This window comes from Cotesia typhae, unplaced genomic scaffold (assembly GCF_013202065.1).
Source record: "Cotesia typhae breed Kobodo isofemale line unplaced genomic scaffold, CoteBio_Ctyphae scaffold_152, whole genome shotgun sequence".
Lineage (NCBI taxonomy): Eukaryota > Metazoa > Arthropoda > Insecta > Hymenoptera > Braconidae > Cotesia > Cotesia typhae.
Genome location: NW_027423776.1, coordinates 8,442,962 through 8,458,451, shown reverse-complemented (window position 1 = coordinate 8,458,451; position 15,490 = coordinate 8,442,962). Strand labels below are relative to the sequence as shown.

Genomic DNA, 15,490 nt, shown 5'->3' with positions numbered 1-15,490 from the left:
TGGAAAAATTTTTTTAACATATAAATTACAATAGAAAAATGCTTCTAAAAATTATTATTAATTTTCACATGTGAAACTTTTTAATTAAAATTTTTTATAATAATTTAATTTCTATTAAATCTAAAAAAAATTTCTTCTAATCAACAGTTTATTTTTTTTTAAGAAAACTGTTAAATTAAAGAGAATAAAATCAAAAATTTGTGTTGAATAAATTTTATTGATTGAATTCTCAACATGATACACTATAGTTACATAAAACAGTTCTAAAATTAAAAATAATTTAAAGATTTGAATAATATTAATTATTAAAATTTATGTTTCAATTTGTAAAAAGACTAGAAGTAATAAGAAATTCGTAAAATTTGTGTTGAAAACATTTAAATAGCTTTCAATAACCACAAGTACATAAAAATAATATCAATAATTATAATAAAGTCAATTGACAATAAAAGTATTAATATCAAGAAACAAAAACGTTAAATCTTATTCTTATTACTTACTATTAAAAAATACTGATCGATCAAAAATATAACTCTATGATTATTAGTCTAAAATTGTTCAAAAAATTAATTTTTTTCATCCCTCCAATAAATACTATTTATATATACAATTAAATGATTGAATAATAAAATATCTATAAAAAAATATTATGCAAACAGCCATAGTACGATATTATCATCACAACTATTAAATTTACTGTAACAAATCTAAGCTAGCAGCTCCGATTGCACCAGCTCCTCCGCCTCCAGCAGCGGCATTACTGAACGGGTCGTCTAGAGACATGAAACCGCCTTCTGGAGAAATCAGTTCAGAAGCAACTGACGATGCCATTGATGCGGTTGTGTTTGTAGACTGGCTCGTTGATTGTCGCTTTCCTTTGCGATAAGGGGATTTAGGATTATCGGGTTCGCCATTTTCACTGCGTTTTGCTGGACACTCGAAGTGTACGCAGTGGAATACTTCATTAGCAGTGTTATGTGTCCCGACTATCCGAATAAAAACAACGCTACGCGATGGACTAAATCGTAATGTCTGCCACGAGCGGCAACTGTCTTCGCTCTTATCAATAACTCGCTCCCAGTTTCTTGCATTCCCTGACACTTCGATGTAGTACGAGTATGACCGATCATCGCAGTCCCACAGCAATAATCTAGATAATTTAAAAAATAAATCAATTCTTCAATAAATTCATTCCTTTCTTGAATGAATAAAAAAATCTCAATTTAATACCGCATTGAATCGATGATGTAAGGTTGTCCTAGTTGGACCAAAATCACTCCAGATCCTATTTGATGACAAGTGTACCCGATGTCCCAATCGTAGTTTGAAGTTTGACCATTCAATAGCGCGTTTCGCGAACGACTTACTCCTTCAATAACGCAAGCGCTTCTTTCCATTGTTGCGACATTCATTGAAGGAATAATGAAGCCTGATGATAAATTTTCCGAATGGTTTGTAAAATAAGCTTCAAAGCTTACTACATGAAACACCTAAAAATACAATTTTTTTTACATTCATAAAAAAATTCAATTATAAATTATTGATGTAATTATAAATTACCTTATTAACAGTATTGTTAGTCCCAACAATTCGTATGTAATATACAACTCGCGGTTCAAAATAAAGATATTGCCAGCTGCGACAAAAATAGTCTGAGTAATCGATTATCTTCACCCAATCTTTTTGATCATTGGAAACCTATGCAAAAAAAAGTAATAAAAATTTTCAATACTGTTAAATAAAAATATAAATTATTAAAATATTAATTACTTCAATGTAGTAAGAGTATGAGCGTGAATCACGATCCCACAAAAGCATTTTAATATGGTTTATAATACTTGGCGTTCCTAATTTAACAACAATACCATGGTCTTTCAAGTCACTGATAACATGTCTCGAGTACCTATGAGATCAATTAATTGTTTGAATTTTTACCTACATATAAAATAAAAAAAATGTCAGAATGAATAAATACCCTTGCTCCATGTCGTAACTGAGGGTATCACCGTCGAGAAGAAACCCTCGCATCTCTCCCTGCAAAACTTCAGCTTCGTAATCGGGACAAGCAACATTTTCATCAACAATCAATCGTCCGCGATAGCTGAGCTCTGAATCGCGAGTGTGGATACGAGCGGCTATGGCGTCTAGAATCGCCTCAGATGAAACGAGACCCGTAGGACGCACTATATTCAATAAATCTGTGATTGATATTAAGGACAATCTCACTTGGCCTGAAAATAATTTTTTTAATTAAATTTTTTATAAAAAATAAAAACAATTTACAAGTTAAAAAAAAATTTTTTTTAATTACCGAAGACCTCGTTGACGTCCACCTCAGGGTTAGCTTTAACCCATGATTGTACGGCAAGAAATATATCAATTTCAGGCGCGTAAAATGAATCTCGTGATATCAAATCATTTAATGCACCAGCACTTAATTGAAGAAAGCTTGAATGTTTTATGATATCTATTGCATGGGTATCCATGTATTCGTAACAAATCTGTAAAAATTGTTTATAGTATTATTATTATGATTTAAAAAAAAATTTTTTTTTAATATAAAATAATTTTTATCTTTAAATATTTTTATATTTAAATAATTTTTAATTAAAATATTTTTTATCTATATTGTGGGTTAAACCAGCTGTTTATTATTTAAAAAAATGACCATTGATGTTTTTTTTTTATTGTGGTATAAAAATCGACCGACTTTAACCACTAAATTATTATTTATTTAAATAAAACTCCGACGGAACCCATTTTTTTATTTTTAGGCGAGATTAGAGCATACCAACGTTCGCACTTAAGACATGCAATAATTAATGAGTATTAAATACGACTGATAATAAAATCCTTACCTTAGTTAATCTACTGAGCTGATATAAACGGGTAGCATCAAAAATAAGACAAACATTTTTAATGTCCAAAATTTCTTTAAGATAGTCCGATATTGCCATTTCTAAATCCACGAATCCATACTGGTGAGCAAGGCTCAAAATATCCAGGATAGTCTGAAGAAAAGCAAATCAATTATAAATAATTAACAAGTAATAATCAATAAAAAAGGACTTATTTATATTCCTACAAGATATATAGAACTGTAGAGAGAAAAAATAAATACCTCCTCGCGTTGGTTGACGAGAGACAAGTGACCGGTATAAATATACTTGAGAAGCTCCTTGAAAGCTGGAAGAGTCGTTTCTTTCAACTCAATTTCGCTTTGCTCGGATTCACGAAGTCCGCCGTACAGAAGAGCACGGAAATATTGACTGCGGGCAGCCAGAATAAGCCTGTGGCCGTTGAATCTTTGCCCACCGACAATCAGAGTAATGTCACAGTAGTCATCAGACAGGTAAAGACATCCAATGTTTTCAGACAGCTGATTGGTGTGTACAACCTCCCCTGAAGGAGGATTCAAATGATGATGTGAGCTCATTTGCCAGATAAACAACTATTGTATTTTAGATGATGACGATTCTGTAATGGAGTAATAATAATAACAGATTTAATGAATGATCGAGCGTATGAGGCATGTTTAGCTTGACATGTGGATTTGTTTGCGTAATAAATTTTCGCTGACAACTTACGGGTTAGCGATAGCGTGCGAAAAAATTTATTGATGTTCAAGTTGAAGAATCAGAAAATTTTGAATATGATTTATTGATCGACGGAATTTTAAAAATACTTACGGACAATGATGTTGTTGTAAATAATCATTCACTGGTATAAATGTTGGTTAAATAATAAAAATATACTATCTTCCGAACGATTAAATGACCAACATGATAAGGTGATATAAACTACGGAATTAAAATCGTCATGAGCTGACATCTGCTGATAGTTGATGACAATTGTTTTTTTAGAGTTTCATTTTATCGGCCAAGAGAAGAATTGCGAAACTGTGGAGCTTCTATCAACTTGGGTATTGGTGCGAGAATTTACAAGTTGAGCAGCATGATATTGAAATTGAGAGACGTGTGATAATTTTTAAATACAAAAACAGTTTGATTGGTATGTAATAATCATTAGAAATAATGATTAAAAATTTTTTTAGAATTTTATGGAAATTAAATTGTTATAAAAAAATGTAATTAAAAAATTTTACATGTGAAAACTAATAAAAATCACAAGTGAAAATTTTCAGAAGCTTTTTTTTTATTGTAATTAATTTATTAAAAAAATTTTTTAAATTAACAGCTGATGACTAACTTCAGTATTATTTAGAAATAAATTTGTAGCGATTTGAACAATTAAATGATTTACTAAAATGACTTTGTAAGGAGTTGGACCAATTGCTAATTAGACCGTCGATATACAAAAATGTTCTTCTAATAAAAATATTTTTTAAATAATTAAACAAAGAAATATATTTCAATTTTTATATTTTATTTATCTTCACTTAACTGGTAAGACAATCATACAATAATTCATTTATTTATTTATGACATGAAATTTAAATTTAATCACGCGTTGTCAATACGTTGCATTACATGGTTTTAAGTTGCATTTATACTTAACTCACGGTCCATGTTCACATAAACTATACATGAGCAATTTAAAATACAAGACACTTTTAAATATGTAAATTAAGTATGGAAAAAGTTAAAGTCGCATATACTTCCAGAATAAACCGTCTTAAGTATTTTTAAGTATTATCAGTACATAATATATATATATATATATATATATATATATATATATATATATATATATATATATATATATATATATATATATATATATATATATAATGCCGTCATTAGACGGTAAATATTAAGTTTTCATCAAAATTCATGATTCGTTTTTTAAAATGTAGTAAAAAGTGATTGCCATATTTATATTATGCGAAGAAAAAAAAATCTTAATAATTGCAAAAATTCTTATATAAAATTCGAGTTAATTTGAGCTTATTTTAATTAGCACGTAGTCGATATTATTTTTTAATAAAATATATCAGTGTGAATAACGGAGTTTACTAATATCACTGCACTTGCACCGAAAAAAAATAAGTTTAAATTATTCGTATAATAAAAATAAGCACTTTCATTTTATTTATATGTATAATTAAAACGGTCTGTATGCTTTTGGATACCGTGTAGGTAAGCTCGTTGTTAAATAACGTGCCCAGTGATCCCAACCAACAGTCCTTGTGATTTCAATAAACTTCTCATCGATATCTCTTACTGGTTTTTCTTCATAGTAACGAGTCAACAGCTTTAGATAACGCCCATAATGTTTATTAATGTGTGCATGCCACAATGATAAAATTAAAACCTGTAAAAGATTAATTTAAAGATGAATAAATAAATCAAGTTATAGAAAAAATTAAATAAGAAAATAATAATTATTTACTTTGCTATCCGTTGGCTCAGCATACTTTTGTACATCGTTCCAAATTTGCGTTACTGTAGCCAGATGCATTGCAGCTTCAGTTTCACCGCGTTTTCTCGCATGAATATATAATCGTGCATAAGCACAACCCTTCTTAACAAATGCTTCAATTAAAAGATTCTTTTGTTTGTCCATGGTTGATTTTATCTTCATAGCATCTGGTCGTTGATCGTGTTTCATACCATAAAAGGCAAGTAATTTTTCTTGCTCAATAGCTGTGATTACTTTGTCTGCGACGTCAATCATTTGATCAGCAAAATTAATGGCACTTTCTGAGAGATCATCGTGAGGAAGAAGACGTCGCGCTTCTGGCGAGTCTAACGATGTCAACATGGCAGTGTGTACTGGTAAATGCTCAGGGTATGATGTTCTTAATTCATTGTACAAAGCTGTTGCATGTTCAGTTGCCTCTGTTTTAGTTAGACAAAATAAATATTATTAATTGTTGATGGTTAATAAATTATTGGTCATTTATATCCATAACTCATAACAATAATTAAAACTATGGGGAATAAGAGTTGAGATAATTAAAAATAAATACAAATAAAGCCTGCAGAGGCTTATAATTAAAATCAACTGGTAAATCCTTGAATTAATAGAATGAAAAATTAGATTAAGGTAAAAATAAAACAGACAATGGATTAAACATTGATGGAAGAGACATTTTTTTGACACTTAGACTTACTTATTGACGGCGCTAAATAACAAAATAAAAAAATTAAAAAACAGTTATTTTAAGTCGTGATATTTATATTCTTTAAATAATAATCTTATGTAGATTATTCTGATATTAATTTAAAAAAATTTTAAATGTATAAGTTTATATTATTAAACTTACCTAATTTAGCGAGCCATGTACACTTAATATCTCGCAAAGTATCTTGATATTCTTCCCATTTGCTGACCTTTTCATCATCTGGCTTAACTACAGTCGGACTTTTTTTAGCTGGCTCTGAGAGTACGTACTTGAATGTATAACAGTCAACTTTTTTACGTGCATCGTCTTTACAGAAGGTTACTGCTCCTTGTAGGTAAGTTCCCAAGGTAGCAGCTTTTGATATTCTTTAAAAAAAAAATTTTTTTAATTATTAAAAGTTGATAGTTCTAATAGAATAAACAAATCGCTGGTGCAGTTGGTCATTAATGTAAGCCATGCGCCGTATAAAATAATCTAAATAATTACAATCCGCAGAAGCATCAAAGATGATAACTTTTAGTAGTGTTTTAAGCTAGTTGATAAATTTGAAGCATTAAATCAAAAATAGTTTTATACATTTTTTTTTATATTTCAAATAAAAAACTGGAAAAGAGTTAATCCAGTAGATTTCAAATTTTCAAATTCAAATACTTCTATTGACTCACTTGTCTTCATTGCTGCTTTGTCAGAGAAACGATATCAAGAAAAAAAAAAAAGAGACATAAATGAAATGGGTTCATTTTTGTATTTTGATTTAAACTTATGAAATTACCGTAAATAATAATTTAATAAATCACGAAACTGTTCCGCTATTTTATAACATATATAAAAATATAAAAAAAAAAAAAGTACTTACTTGCTTTCATTGTTCATTGGAGCGATATAAACTGGAAGAATATGTCCTGGTGGTACAGTAGCAGCCACCATTTTTTTGCCACCGACAATAGCTTGCGAATGATTGGCATAAACATCTAAACTAACAGGCGAGCTTAATTTTTGATTTAAAAGTATTGCCATTTCTGTCAATCGTTCTAATAAATCTTTCTTTTCGTGACGTACATGCATTTTTAATGTATAGTCGCCTTTTTCTAATTTTTTAACAGTGTACTAGAAAAAAAAAAATATATTTATTTATTATTACTGCGAGGAAATTTTTTAGCTGGAGAAATGTTTTAAAAAATTACCTTCCAAGGAAAAGCGTCACCAGAAAAAATGAGATGTTTATTACAGTCATAAAGCATCCACAATTGACTTTCATACTCGCTTTCATAGAGTAAGTCACTGAGATAAGCGGCATTTGGTGTTACCTCAGTAGCTTTGGCAATGTGGAATGTGTACGTCAATTGCAATTCATAAATTTGACGAGCGGGTGGTATAACGTCACGTGCACCAAGCGGTGATATTTTATAATCAGTTGGTCTCAATACCTGAACAATTGATTTTAATGTAACACTCGGTACGATATCCTCATTTCTCAAGCTACTGCGTAATTCCATACGATGGATGCCATCACCAGATTGCATTGTGAGATTGCTATCTACTATATGAATACCGTGAAATTCAATAGAATAATCAACGTGTATTTCACCAAGATTGGCCCAATATTTAGCAATAACAACTTCAACTACAAGACCAGCCTGAACGGCAAATCCCTGGACGGATTCAGATTGTGATGTGACATTTATCATTTTATTAGTAAGAAGCGTGCGACAAGCTAAGCGTGGTTTCAATTGTACTGTCTGAACAGCAAACCTACCAGTCTTTTCTTTGTCTGTGCTTTTGATTTTTAGCACAGCCCAGGTCGCATCTTCAGGCACTAAAATAAAGTGCCTTACAATGGTATTTGCTTTGAAAAGGACACGTGAGTAGTGAAGATCTGGTAAATTCATTGATTTTTGTATTGTCAATGGCTGAACGGCAGTAATAGGTATTGAGAATACTGGACCTTTTTCGACATTCTCAACGTCATAGGCACGTATATTTGTCGCATGAACACCTTCTGGTAGTTTAACACCGTCAATACGAACGGTAAAGGCACGTGACATGTGCATTAGTTCGAAGTGAGAAGGAAATTGTACCCAAGTAGCGTCGCATACTAGCGATAATCGTAAATTGAAGTTTATTTTACGGGTTGCGTCGACATTTTCAGTGTCTAGGAATATAGGGTCAACAGTTATTGCACAATCTTTCGGACGGTCGATTACGCCAGATCTTAAGTGAATACCCTTGGAGTTGTTAACACCACAGTTTATTGCAAATCTGACGTCACGCTCTATTGCTTTGCAGTTGGCGACAAGATTCTCAAACGCCCGTTCAACTTGCAAAAGCCCAGAGCCTTGAGCAAATGAGTCAAGGGTGTCTATGTATAAAGATGTGTTCTCTAAAGCACGTTTTATACTGTATGGAGAATAAGAACAGTCTTTATCGTGGAGACCTGAGATTAACAGAGCAACCGCGCCAGCTACGTGAGGACTGGCCATGCTGGTCCCATTCATCAATTGGCTTTTTCTCAGTGTAAAGTTGGGTACACTGGTTATTGCACCTCCTGGAGCGCATAACGTGATACCAGTACCTCCGTCAACCATCGGACCGCGAGACGACCATGTGTAGGGCATACCCGGCATCTTTTCACGCAACGAGTACTCGGCTACCATCATATCCGGCGATACGTAAGCTCCCACGCTGATAATGTTTGTTGAATTAATATTAGGCGGTGTTCCAATGGTACACAAAGCTGGTCCGAAATTACCAGCAGCTGCAACCCATGTTACTCCGTACTTGTCAACTACCTCGTTCATTAAATCAAATATACGTCCGGAATTACTCCAGTGCACCTGTTCGCCATAGCTCATATTTATCACATGGACTTTTATTTTATTTTGCATTATCCAAATCATTGCGCGGACTATAGCTGTTCCAGTTTCCATTGGGTCTATACGGTTATCGCCGATCGTTAAGGATATTATTTGAGCACCCGGTGCTACTCCATTTAGCTCTTTATTATCAGGAAAATTTGCCGCAGCTATTGACGCTACGTGCGTTCCGTGACTTGCTGAAAAATATCGAAATAATTATAAATTATTGGAAAAAAGATGTGTTAATTTTTTTTTTTGTTATATCGAAATTTTTTTTGTAAAAAAAAATTAGTTTTAATTTTTTTCTGTGATAATAAAATTAGCAGTCACTCGATAATTTTTTAATTTTATTTAACAAATAAATTTTTTCTGAAAAATTAGTTTAGAAAATTGCATTCATAATTTTTTTTTAATTTCTATATGTCAATTTTTTTTTTCAGTAAAGAATTTACTTGTTAAAAAAATTTTTTAAATTATCAAATATCTGCTGACTAAATTTCAATTTTTTTCTTACCGCATATTCCTACGATTTCAAGAGTATTGCCTTCATCGTGAATATTCACAGAAATATTCAATTGATCTTGCTGAGTCAAAGGAGCATACTCATGGGTAAGTGAGTATTCACCGAGATGAATTCCTGCCTCCAAATTACCTTCCTCAGATGTATCAATACACACTCTGTAAAAAATAAATAAATAAATAAATAAGTAACTTTAGTATTGGGTAATATTTATTGTAAGACAAAAATAAAAATTTTTACCTCCACTGTTGTCCGTCGTGATAAACGACGCAGTCATATGTTGGACCTGCATCATTATATTTTTTTTCTCCATTTTGTAACACTTCAACTCTTGTTTCCAACTCTTCTTTGACCAACTTATCTTCTATACTCGTTGGATTAGGATGACTCGCCTCAAACTCCTACAGTAATAAAACAATAATTAATATTATAAATTTTCATAAACTTTTATGCATATAAACAAAATAAGCTTTGACGATATTTTTTTCAGTAAAATCAATTACACAATCACGACTATCTGACGGCTTTTTTTATTAAATAGCCAATTACAAATATAGTCAGTAGTATTGATGGGAGAAATGATAAAAATACGCTCGGCCTAATTTTATTGCCGGTGGTTAAATGTCCTCACTGGCATATCACACTATCTTTGGATGACTTGGTTTCGTATCCTACTTTTTCACAGTCTAGCTTTTTTCTTATTTTCAATTACAAAGTATATTGTTTCAGTTTACATTTTATTTAATAAATGCATCAACTAAAATTTATTAATTACTCAAAAATAAATAAATTACCTGAAGTTTTCGCGTTGCCTCAGCTAATGCTGACTTATGACCATCATCCCAATATTTTTTCTTACGTTCAGCCGATATTTTTTCACGTAACTTTGTAGGATATAGACGGTAGGCCTCTTTAACACCAATATGGTAATTACCAGTTGGATTAGTCCAATTGAATGGTATCTATAAATCAAAATAATAATAATAATAATAATAATAATAATATTTATAAAAATAAAATAAGTACTAGCTTGTCAAGTAAGAGTAACAAAATTATTTAAAAATAAAAAAAAAATAATTACCTTTAGCTTACGTCCAGTAATACCAGTTATAAAGCCTTCCTCTGATTGTACTACAGTACTTGTATCAACATCTCCGTCACCACTGCAGTCAAAGCGTGCTAAAATTTTCGGTTTTCCATCACTTGTCACCTACAAACCATTAAAAATTAATAACACTGAAGTTGATAGATATTAAAAATTTTTTTCGAGTTTTATAGCAATTAAATTATTTAAAAAAAATTTAATTAAAAAGTTTGACATGTAAAAATTAATAAAAATTACAAGTGAAAATTTTTAGAAGAATTTTTTTATTGTAATTAATTTTTTAAAAAAATTTTTAAAAGTTAGCAGACGTCTGAAAATTTTTGATTTTTTTTTATCAATTAAATTACCAGTAAAAAAAATTGCATTTATAATTTTTCAAGTTTTTTACAGGTGAAATTTTTTTTTTAATTATATTGAATTTTTTTCAATAAAAAATTTCTAAAAATTTTGAAAATAAATATAATTAAAAATAATTATAATAATTAAATAAAACTAATTGTTTACCTGCAATCCTGGAGCACCAGGATCAATTCCAGAATCAAAAATAGCAATAACGGTACCACGACCATCGTATTCTGGATATTTAATAAGAAATTGATTAACTCCAGTTTCTTTTTTCGGCAAAAGGCCCCATACAGGAAAATTGCAATCTATGACGTCCCCCATTTTTACAAAATTTAAAAAATAAAACAAAATGCCTTTGCCACGATTAAAAAACTTTTACAACAGTGTTTATGTACCGCATAAAAATATCCAGAGAAAAAGTTAAAAAAAAAAAAAAATAGTAAAAACGGGATTGAAGGACTCTTTTCAAATAATGACGATGTTGATGATCGGCCCAACAATCACGATGATGTTGCGCTCTCTCTTACTCTCACTTTTATAACTGTTTTATTACGTTAAATACTCTTTTTATATCTTACTTGTATGTATTGTAATTAAAAGAGAATCGTAAGTTAAGTTAAGTTTTATTTAAAGACTCTAGAGGCGCTTATATTCTTCACGAGAAACAATCATCTACACACGATCGCAATGATCTGTCATATTTTTTCTCTGTCGTCTTTCTCTGGTGACTGTTTGCACCGTTTACACACATATAGCTCCGGGTATTTATATTTTTTTCTTCACTGTTCTATCGATCGGATTTTAAAAAAATACTTATATTTCTTCTGTTGTTAACTAGGTGTCATTACTGACTCAAACCACAGTCGCCCTCTACTCGAAAATAATCATAACATAAAACATATATTTAGTTGATAATTTTTTTATAAGTAGAATTTTTTTGTAGCACGTTATGTTTGTTATAAAAATAATGTAAGATGTAATTGTCACAACTGTTGTTAGTGAAAAGAGTTATTTAAAAGTATATTGTAAACAAATATGTATAAATGTATTTATTATTAATTGATTTATAAAATTTTATCGGTCATCATAAAAATAATGTTTAGTGTAATTAATTGGCAATTATTTATATATAAATATAAATATATTTAATAATGGTTTTCAATCAACGTAAATTAAAGCTAATTGGATTTGTAGTCTTCTGTATATTATTAGGTAATTATTTAATTTTTATTTATTGTTACTACTTTTTTTTTTGTTTTGACATTGAAAAATGACATTAAAGTTAACAGTCACTGGCCAATTTTTAATTTTATTAAAAAAAAAAAAATTATTTTTAAAAAATTGCATCTTTTATTTTTACATTTCAATTTTTTTTTGTCATAATTTATTTGTTATGAATTTTTTAAAATTATTAAATATGTGTTACATTAATTTTTATTATTGAAAAAAAATCATAATGATACTGAAGTTAACTGACAACTGTAAATTTTTTTTTTTTAAAATACTTATTTTTTTTTTATTTTCACATATAGAATTTTTTTCATAATAATTTAATTGCTAAAAGAAATTTCTAATGTCTGTTAACTTTATTGTCAAAAAATATAATATAAAAATTAAGTTAGCCTACATCAAAAATTTTTTTATAGCTAATTCAATTAATAAAAAAATAAAAATAAAAATTTTTTGCTGTCGGCTAATTTTAGTATTATAAATACAATACTTGTTTTTATTTGTTAAACAATTTTCTTTAATTTAATTCTAATTAATATTTAATAATTATTCTTACAGGTTTCGGTTTTTATGAAGGATTTGTCAACATAGAAAATGTATCGTCATTCACTATGCCAAGAAAACAATTACGTGTAAATGACCATGAATTATATGATAAACAAATGGGTAATTACGAAGAGAATGAAGTAAATGAAGTTAATAACTTAAATAATAACAATGATGTCCAAGAAATTAAGAGCCGTTTGCATGAGTTAGAAGAAAAGATCCATCAAATGGAATCCAAGACAGATAATCGTGTGCCCAAAATATTCCCAAGTGTTAAATTTTTAAACTACAAAAATAGAAGACGAATATTAGTAACCGGAGGTGCTGGTTTTGTTGGCTCTCATTTGGTCGATCGTCTGATGCTCGAAGGACACGAAGTCATTGTAGTGGATAATTTTTTTACTGGGAGAAAACGCAATGTCGAGCATTGGGTAGGCCACGAGAACTTCGAACTGGTTCATCATGATATTGTTAGACCTGTTTATCTTGAGGTAGATGAGATTTATCATCTTGCTAGTCCTGCTAGTCCACCTCATTACATGCATAATCCTGTTAAGACTCTTAAAACTAATACCATTGGGACTATTAATATGCTTGGTACGTTAGATTTTATCTTTTAATTTAAATATTTTTAGTTTGCAATTTATTTTATTATTCACTCATAAATTTTGTTAATCTAATTACTTTTAATTATACAATAGGTTTTTAAATGTTTTTTTAATAACTTTTCATTAGATAAATTGAAGAAAACTAGCAACCATGCAGTCACTATGTGACTGCCGTGGCTTGTGAACTATAAATAAGTAAAATTTTGTTTATTCTCTTAATAATAAAAATTTCATGATTTTTTAAAAATACAGTTTGTCATCTTGTCCTAAAAACTTTTAATAACAAAAAAAAATTTTATTGCCCTTTTTTATCGATGGATGATTTGTGACCCAATTATTTCAAATCCGTCTCGTAGAATTGTAAATTTTACTTATTTAATGTATATTAAAAGTAAACTAGTCGGTCACACTGAGGGCTATAGACTTTGGCCTATAAATTTTAAAAGATGAGAAACAGGTCATTGAATAATTAATAAAAATTAATTAAAGCCTTCTATAAATTTGTTAATGTTTATTTAAATTGAATAGCCAAATTAATTATTTCTAGGACTGGCAAAACGAGTTGGTGCTAAAGTACTAATTGCAAGTACGTCTGAAATTTATGGTGACCCGATGGAACATCCGCAATCAGAGACATATTGGGGCCATGTCAATCCAATTGGTATGTTTATTCAGTTGTACGCTTTTTCTTTTATTACATTGCGAAATTTGATCTTTATACAAATGAGATTATAAATCAAAATCTTAAGGGGGTATTCTAGTCTAGAAACATAAAATTTCAAGTAATTTAGAAGTGCCGTAAAAAAAAGGTAATTAATATTTTTACGATCTTTTTTTTTATAAGTTATTTATTAACATTATAAGAATACAGAAAAAAATTTTAAATTCAAAAAATTTTTTCACAAAATAGCGACTGTCTTGGAAAAAAAAAAATATCGAACATATTGAAATGTATATCTAATAAAATAAAATTTTTTTAGGCCCAAGAGCGTGTTATGATGAAGGAAAACGTGTAGCTGAAACTCTGAGTTACGCTTATATGCGACAAGAAAATATTAAAGTACGCGTTGCGAGAATTTTCAATACTTTCGGACCGCGAATGCACATGAATGACGGGAGAGTTGTGTCAAATTTCATCCTGCAGGCACTCCAAAATGACTCAATAACGATTTATGGTAATGGAGAACAGACCAGGTCATTTCAATATGTTTCGGATTTAGTTGATGGACTTGTAACTCTTATGGCATCTAATTATACTCAGCCGATAAATATTGGAAACCCCGTGGAACATACTATTGAAGGTAATATTTATTTCTAAAGTGAACATTTATTTTATTTAAAATGACGGTAATTGTTTAACGATTGAAGTTTATTTATTACAGAGTTTGCCATGATTATTAAAGACTTGATTGGTGGAACGAGTAAAATAATCCGACTCGCGGCCGTCGAAGACGATCCGCAGAGGCGTAAACCAGATATATCGCGTGCTAAAAAGTATCTTAACTGGGAACCCAAAGTATCTTTAACAGAAGGTTTAAAAAAAACAATTGCATATTTTGTAAAAGAATTACAAAGAACTAAACATTTACAAAAAGATATGGCGCGTATTCCATTCGTTAATGATCATAATATAGTAGATCAGTTATAAATATTTTGTTAATTTATCTGTTTTTATAATAATATATTATTTCTATAAAATAAAAAAGTCAGTGAAAAAAAAAATCAGGTGCTATAATAAGAACTTTTTTTTTTTTTCCCAGTGATGTGTCGATAGTAGTGTTTGATCAATAATTTTATAAATATAAATTAATATTTTACTGTGATGTAAAAAGATAAATTTACAAACAAAAAAAAAAACACAAGATAATTAAAAAAAAAATTATTTTATTTTTTGTGAGACATTTTATATGAAATATATAACTTCTACCATGTGTACTAGCAACCTTGTAGTCACTATGTGATTGCCGTGAATTATGAACCATTAATAAATAAAATTTTACTTTATTAAATAATAAATTTTATTAAATTGCACTGTACTTTTTTAACTATTGACGTTTTTAAAGATATAAACTCATCCCGATGTTACACTCATCAAGAGCTTTCATTTGAGTACCCACATGCATTTTTGATATATTTTTCATATATACATATATATATATATATATATATATATATATATATATATATATATAT

At 29.5% G+C, this 15,490-nt stretch overlaps 3 protein-coding genes across 5 annotated transcripts; 1 reads left to right on the top strand and 2 right to left on the bottom strand.

Moving 5' to 3' along the window:
- Positions 1-235: 235 nt before the first annotated feature.
- Btbd9 (BTB (POZ) domain containing 9) lies at positions 236-3,835 on the bottom strand. 2 transcript variants are annotated; one of them, XM_074255774.1, is made up of 9 exons: positions 3,690-3,835; positions 3,122-3,477; positions 2,859-3,011; positions 2,312-2,501; positions 1,976-2,231; positions 1,771-1,903; positions 1,561-1,698; positions 1,231-1,490; positions 236-1,150 (listed from the first exon to the last, which is right to left on the bottom strand). In XM_074255774.1, the coding sequence occupies exons 2-9, from the start codon at positions 3,434-3,436 to the stop codon at positions 694-696; spliced, it is 1,902 nt and encodes a 633-aa protein (XP_074111875.1). In that variant the 5' UTR covers positions 3,437-3,477; positions 3,690-3,835; the 3' UTR covers positions 236-693. The 2 variants fall into 2 exon arrangements, with proteins under 2 accessions (XP_074111875.1, XP_074111876.1); XM_074255775.1 differs by having other exon boundaries at positions 3,588-3,717.
- Positions 3,836-4,752: 917 nt separating this feature from the next.
- On the bottom strand, positions 4,753-11,591 carry LOC141536124 (tripeptidyl-peptidase 2-like). 2 transcript variants are annotated; one of them, XM_074256389.1, is made up of 11 exons: positions 11,073-11,591; positions 10,545-10,673; positions 10,258-10,425; positions 9,704-9,864; positions 9,458-9,621; positions 7,273-9,140; positions 6,945-7,195; positions 6,230-6,453; positions 6,077-6,088; positions 5,353-5,801; positions 4,753-5,274 (listed from the first exon to the last, which is right to left on the bottom strand). In XM_074256389.1, the coding sequence occupies exons 1-11, from the start codon at positions 11,232-11,234 to the stop codon at positions 5,065-5,067; spliced, it is 3,798 nt and encodes a 1,265-aa protein (XP_074112490.1). In that variant the 5' UTR covers positions 11,235-11,591; the 3' UTR covers positions 4,753-5,064. The 2 variants fall into 2 exon arrangements, with proteins under 2 accessions (XP_074112490.1, XP_074112491.1); XM_074256390.1 differs by lacking the exon at positions 6,077-6,088 and having other exon boundaries at positions 11,073-11,589.
- Positions 11,592-11,876: 285 nt separating this feature from the next.
- On the top strand, positions 11,877-15,019 carry Uxs (UDP-xylose synthase). Its single transcript, XM_074256171.1, has 5 exons — positions 11,877-12,125; positions 12,702-13,286; positions 13,845-13,958; positions 14,278-14,598; positions 14,680-15,019. Exons 1-5 carry the CDS (start codon positions 12,065-12,067, stop codon positions 14,943-14,945), a joined length of 1,347 nt encoding a protein of 448 aa, XP_074112272.1. The 5' UTR covers positions 11,877-12,064; the 3' UTR covers positions 14,946-15,019.
- The last annotated feature ends 471 nt before the right edge of the window (positions 15,020-15,490 follow it).

What these genes read in the sequence shown, in the direction of transcription:
- Btbd9 (XM_074255774.1), bottom strand. Translation starts at nt 3,436, where the DNA reads ATGAGCTCACATCATCATTTGAATCCTCCTTCAGGGGAGGTTGTACAC. An exon ending in GGACGTCAACGAGGTCTTCG is followed by an intron (nt 2,232 to 2,311) that starts GTAATTAAAAAA and finishes AATTATTTTCAG; the next exon opens with GCCAAGTGAGATTGTCCTTA. An exon ending in TACATCATCGATTCAATGCG is followed by an intron (nt 1,151 to 1,230) that starts GTATTAAATTGA and finishes TAAATTATCTAG; the next exon opens with ATTATTGCTGTGGGACTGCG.
- LOC141536124 (XM_074256389.1), bottom strand. Translation starts at nt 11,234, where the DNA reads ATGGGGGACGTCATAGATTGCAATTTTCCTGTATGGGGCCTTTTGCCG. An exon ending in CTGGTGCTCCAGGATTGCAG is followed by an intron (nt 10,674 to 11,072) that starts GTAAACAATTAG and finishes AATGGTTTGTAG; the next exon opens with GTGACAAGTGATGGAAAACC. An exon ending in CACGACGGACAACAGTGGAG is followed by an intron (nt 9,622 to 9,703) that starts GTAAAAATTTTT and finishes TATTTTTTACAG; the next exon opens with AGTGTGTATTGATACATCTG.
- Uxs (XM_074256171.1), top strand. Translation starts at nt 12,065, where the DNA reads ATGGTTTTCAATCAACGTAAATTAAAGCTAATTGGATTTGTAGTCTTC. An exon ending in AGTCTTCTGTATATTATTAG is followed by an intron (nt 12,126 to 12,701) that starts GTAATTATTTAA and finishes TTATTCTTACAG; the next exon opens with GTTTCGGTTTTTATGAAGGA. An exon ending in CGTGGAACATACTATTGAAG is followed by an intron (nt 14,599 to 14,679) that starts GTAATATTTATT and finishes TATTTATTACAG; the next exon opens with AGTTTGCCATGATTATTAAA.